General features: G+C 42.5%; 1 protein-coding gene across 1 annotated transcript in view; it reads right to left on the reverse strand.

Annotated features, from left to right (window-relative positions):
- The window catches only part of LOC146208439 (cytochrome P450 2J6-like), a 32,727-nt gene extending 26,951 nt beyond the window's left edge, over nt 1-5,776 (reverse strand). Inside the window, exon 1 of the mRNA XM_084578516.1 lies at nt 5,529-5,776. Coding sequence (XP_084434642.1) covers nt 5,529-5,776 — 248 coding nt within the window. The remainder of the gene's footprint in view (nt 1-5,528) is intronic.
- Nucleotides 5,777-6,000: the final 224 nt, after the last annotated feature.

Here is a 6,000-nt window from a genome sequence, read left to right on the forward strand (position 1 = left end):
GTTTGAGGTCGCTCGCCCGACCTAAAAAAAAAAAAAATAAAAGGTTTTTCACTTGAGAACACTAACTATAAAACGTCATGGCACAAGTCCTGTGCGGTGACACGCCAGAATGACGACATAAATTTTAAACAACATTGAATATGATGAGGCTTACTTGTAAAGTAAAAAAATTTAAATGAGCATTTGCCAGCGGGGCTACTGATTCATAGCAGGCTGACCTAATAACGGCAGTATAATTGGTCAGTTTCAACTCTTCAAATTTTATTTTTATTTGTTTTGATATGGTGACTTTCGACCTAATTCCCGCTCTAATGCTTATGTGTCCTTGGTGGTGCTGGATGCGAACTCCCGAAGGTCTGCAGTGAAACGTCGCACATATCTGTGACCATCAAATAGTGTTTCCTCATGACAAGCAAGTCATAATTTCTTGGTGAAGACATTTTCCTGCGATTTGAAATCGAATCGGATGACAAAATCACAATCTAATGTTTCTTCAGTGTAACGTCTCTGTTACAAAAAAAAAAAAAGTGGATCGGCAACTTACGTATATATGGAAGTTGTAGTACCATAACATTCTTTTATCAAACTGACTTCTGACGTGGGACTTCTCACAAGAGGCGGACAGAACAAAATGTTGCCATATGCAGAGACGCTTAGTTACGAAAAGGTAAAGCGTGCTTGACTTTTGACATTGCGCTACTTCGATAATCCTGACGAGTGGCTTGTGCTGTATAGAACAAACGCCGTGACAAATTATTGTAAAGATTGCCCTCCCTTCTACTTATAACTAACGGTGAATATGCAGCCCCAAAACATTCCTTTTATCATTGATGTAAGTTAAAGAAATAATACGTTGGATTAGGGATAATTCGCACATTACCTTGAGATGCCGAGATAAGCTCAAAAGCTGGTTTCCTTGTCCACACAGTTTCTTGTTGCAGTGAATGCATTCCAAGCTTACAGTGCTTTTCGTTTCTTTTGCGTGACTATTGTAACGGAAATGGCCTTCGATGTCTGTCAATTCGACAACTGCGCGCGCACACATCATCGTCGGTATATTTAGATTTTGTCGCTATATCTGCCATAACTACAACTGCCGTAATCGCAACCATATCATGCACCCTGGACGCCGAACGAAACAATGCGTTAGACCTCGAAGAAGGGCAGACCTCAGCTGGAAAGGGCGGAAACTTGAAAAAGACGACCACGGTAAATGGCGAAGAACATAGCATGTCGTTTAGATGCTGTCTTTTTTTTTTTTTTGCTGATTTCGGGCGGCTCACCGACGCCGTTTGGGGGCGACTTCCAAGCAGACGTTCCAGGAACGATTGGTGTCGATGAGAACGCGGGGCTAAGACACCAGCTTCTAGCCGCGACGAGAGAACCACGCCCACTGGGAGAATGAAGCGCGAACACTTAACCCATGCTACGGGAGTTGTTTCGTTTTTCTTCGACTGCACAATATTCGTCAAGAGAGGAAGACTAGCGGGTGGGGAGCAGGGTGGCAACGCGTCTACACGGAGGAAGAGCAGAGTTTGAACACTGACTAGCGTGTCTCTCCTGCGAAACGATGAGATGCCTGCATGGTCGACAAGCGACAGAGGTCCGCGCAGCCGCCACGGTGTTCCGAGAAGCGAGAAGGGCCTGTCTTTATATTTCTTTAGACCAACAGGAATACGCCAGTCGGAGGTATAGCGCACAACCAAAAGCTAAAGAAGAAGAAGAAAAAAAAGAAAATGTTGCGAGAGGAAGAATCTGAGAATTCTTTTCTGATTTCTTTTGTTTTTTTTTTTCTTAAGAGAAGGAGGGGGGGAAGGATGACGACTGGCCGTACCGCAGAAAAGCGGCCGGTTGTGAGGAAACGCGGGTGCACAAACGTGAGAGGGGGCACTGGTAAGTGACCACACAAAACGAAAACAAGAAGTGAGGAAAAATAGGGGCGGTGCAAGTGTACTGAAAAACTAAAGAGAAGAGGAGACGCAGATCTTCACTCGCGCATTCACACGCTCGAGCACCGCGCACACAACTCGCCCTCTCGCCCACACTACCACTGTCCTTGTAACTCTCGGCCCCGTTGACACAAACGCACTTAAATATACCTAAAACTCACGAACTCCCAGAGGCGCGCGTATGGGCAGTGGCTTACTTTCCAAGAAATGCCGAGGGGTTCCCGGGTCCGCGCTTTGTCCGCTAGTTGAGATCGGACACCGGCTGCGGAGCCGAAAGAGCAGAAGCCAGCTTACGAACAAAAGGCGCGCCCGCCACTTTGGCTGCAAACTGTAAAACGGAGGGGAGGCCCTCGATAAACAAACATGTAAATAAAAAGGCGCAAGCTCACGTAGGGTATGAGAATGACTGCAAACAGTCGTCAGTCACCTGTCTGTTCTTCAATGATTCTTCGAGAAGGGCACATTAAATTTATATTTTTATGCAAGGGTTAATTTAATGTCTAGTGACTAATAATAATAATCAATCAATCAATCAATCAATCAATCAATCAATCTTTATTTAATGTGCGCAGGAACAACCATGTGGTCTTTGTGCTGCAGCACAAAAATAAAAAATGAAAAAGCACAAACATGTTTACACACACAGAGAGAACACAAAAAAAGAAATAAATAATACATGAAATGAAACTGAGACGAAAAGTATCACGGAAATTAAGCAAACAATGAGTATCATCACTTATATACACAGTGAGAGAATTTTTTAGCACACCAGGAAATAAAGAAAAAAAAAAAAAGAACGGTAGGTAGAAGAGAAAAAAAAAAAAACAGATGACTGACATTGATTATAGTAATATAGAAATATACATAAAATAAACAACCATTCCAGGCGCAACAAGTGCATGGTACTTAAAACACAGGCTAGAAATACAGAATAATACAATAAAGAAGTAAAATTGAACAAGGGACAGTAAGATTCGAATATAAAGTTTAAAGTTGAAATATAAGCAAGAAACGGATAAAAAGTAGTTCAAGATACAGACAGCATTGAACAGGAGAAAAAGCAAAAAGTGAAGTAAATACAATTTAAGGCTAGAAAGTGGGAGTTATATGTGATAAAGTACTATTTAGAATACAACGCTACGAACATCCAATGTAAATGAACAGAGCGAGTTTTGGAAGATGTCAAGGTGAGGACAAAAAGAGTTAAATAACCACTGCATCCTGTCCAGAGGGGAGTGGGAATGAAGAGGAGAAACCTGAAATGGTCTGAATTCCCTCATGCTCTTTCGCGGAACGCGCAGTAGGATGTACTCTAAGAGCTGAGGGCACATAATGTGGCCATGAAGGAGTTTGTACAGAAATATGATATCAAGTCTGATACGACGGCAGTGAAGGGAAGGAAGATTCAGTTGGGCGCTCCTGGTGGAGCGAGAGGGGGAAGTTGCGAAAGGAAAGCGATAATGAAATATCCGTAAAAATTTTTTTTTGTACTCTGTCAACCTTGTCCAAGTTCGATTTGCAAGTGCCATTCCAAACAACCGACGCATACTCCAAGACCGGGAGGCATATGGACAGGTACAGTTTTAGGAACGGAAGTGGAGTATGGAACTCTCTCGAAAGTCTGCAAACGAATCCGAGTGTGCGCATAGCCCGCTGAGCAATGCGTTTAGTGTGAGAGGAGAAGCTTATTATAATAATAATAATAATAATAATAATAATAATAATAATAATAATAATAATAATAATAATAATAATAATAATAATAATAATAATAATAATAATAATAATAATAATAATAGTAAAAGAAGTGATTGCACTGATACAACTACGATCTACCGTCATATTGCTTTCTTTCGTTTTAACTCGTACCATATACAATAGCAAAAGCAGATTTTATTTACTAAAATACAGTCTTCGTGGGGTGACTTCTCATCAAGTCATTTATCTCTCGTCTCTTCTGCCTCCTTGTTCTTTCCATATGCCTCTCTGAAACCTCCTCTCTCGTGCCATCCTCCCCCAAGCAATTCCTTGGTTGCTGGATCTTGCGCTTCCCTCTTTTCTACTATTCTAGTTTTTTTTTTTTTTTCCGAGAAGTCGACATACCCACGTAGGTCTGGAAACCCTTCGAGTTTGTGCAGACTTTCTTCACTTCCCAAACTCGCTCGGAATGGTGGCGGGATCTTGTTTCACCTTCTTTCGAGTCTGCAGCCGTCGTCCAACCCCACTCGTTTGCCGCGCTGCGCTTTACGCCCCCCCCCCCCCCCCCCCGTCCTTTTTTTTGCGTGTCGAATGCAAACCCACAGACGCAAACTGTTCGTTACGTGCGTGTTGGTAGCCAAGAGAGTGTACACGACAGGCATTATGAAAGGCGTTTTGCCGGCTATTTTATCGCTGTGGGAAACAATAATTTCGACCTCACAAGCCGACCTCGCTAAGTTACGACCTCACTCAACCTCAAACTCACGCATGAGGTTGAGGTCTCATTTGCTGACCTCACTCAAAAATATTTCAGGTGCTGCCGACCTCACCTCAACCTCACCTCACTCCGTGAGGTTGAGGCCATTTTGAGGTTGAGGTTGACCTCATGAGGTTGCCCACCTCTGCCCAAGAGAGCAAAGAAACATTGAATCAGTAAAAAGTAATTGCTAATTTTAGAAGCTCTTAGGGTTGTGCCAGCGCATTGAAATTTTACGAAAACACTTTTTAATGCATTCTGTCGCAGTATGTAAATTTGAGACTGCCTTTGCTGGCGAATCTCCTTACTGGGAATAATGAGCCCCAATACCAAAGCTTCCTTTCTTTCTGAGGGTATAAGGCGGAAAATTGGTTAGGAATATCGATCGAACCACCCTGCGCAAGACCATCGTGGAAATTACTGTGGCATAGCTTGGACTACATTTCCTGAAAGGAACGGCAATGCCACTGAGGAGATCACAGGTTTAGAGCGAGGCCACTTCTACTCCAGGTATAAATCTGGAAAGTGCTTGTGTACGTCTGGATGGCCTTCAAGCTCTAACAAGGTCAAACTGGTACTTAGTAGTTCTAGCCACAATTCTCGCTTAGTATAGTGTACGATGGCTAACTGGTGCACCGCCACATGACTTACTGAGTGCTTTACTAATTACATGGCCTAATTATTTACATTAATTACTTAAATACGATTTAACTTGAATTGATGGTATATCATCAAGTCATGTAGGATTAGATAGGTTATGTCAAGCATAATTTCACTGCAATAATTGTAAGCCTTATTTATTCTTAATTATGTAATTGTCAATATAATTTAGGGTCACGCTACAACATCAAGTCATGTATCGCTATATAGCTTGTATCGAGCACGATTGCACTGGGTAATTGTATAACTAAGTCTTAATTATATGCTGTTAATGAGGCAATCGTTAATACAAATTGAACTTTGAGGCACTAGGTCATGTCACATATCGTTAAAAAGGTTTCGATGAGTAGAGTCTCAAAATATATCCGTTATTATAAAAATAACGTTACATAAGACGGCTAAACGCTCAACTGTCCAGAAGAAGCACCAAAAGAATTTTCATAAGCGAATGGTGAGGAACTCACCCGAATACGTTGCCGTACTTCTGTTTGAGCTGCTCAACTTGAAGGTGCCCAACCCTACTCATGAAAGGCAGATAGCCTACGAAAGGAATGCCACAAGGACCGGGCGGTAGGCCCCGTCGTAGCCGTGTCTTCAGTAGGTACAAGGCGCAATGGAGGAAAGCCGCCACCATGCCTACTACGAGGCCCGTGGTTACGGATTTCATCAACGAGCTTAGCATGACGTCAGCTATTGTAGTAGCGTAGCCCATGCCGCTGTACAACTGCTTCGTTCAGACGAAGTATAGGATGTTGATCCTCAACTGGAAAAACGCACACCAATCATTACTACCCCCATTTTTTGGAACGCAGTGAGAAAGCATTCCATGGCTATCAGTGGCATTTCTGATATTTGTGGTACAGTAAGAGGCAGTGTGGTTGGGCATAGAATTGCGAATATAAAGTATATAATTGCAGACACTGGATTCAAACTTGT

Source organism: Amblyomma maculatum, chromosome 1 (assembly GCF_055883805.1).
Source record: "Amblyomma maculatum isolate TAMU_Amacu chromosome 1, ASM5588380v1, whole genome shotgun sequence".
NCBI classification, from domain to species: Eukaryota; Metazoa; Arthropoda; class Arachnida; order Ixodida; family Ixodidae; genus Amblyomma; species Amblyomma maculatum.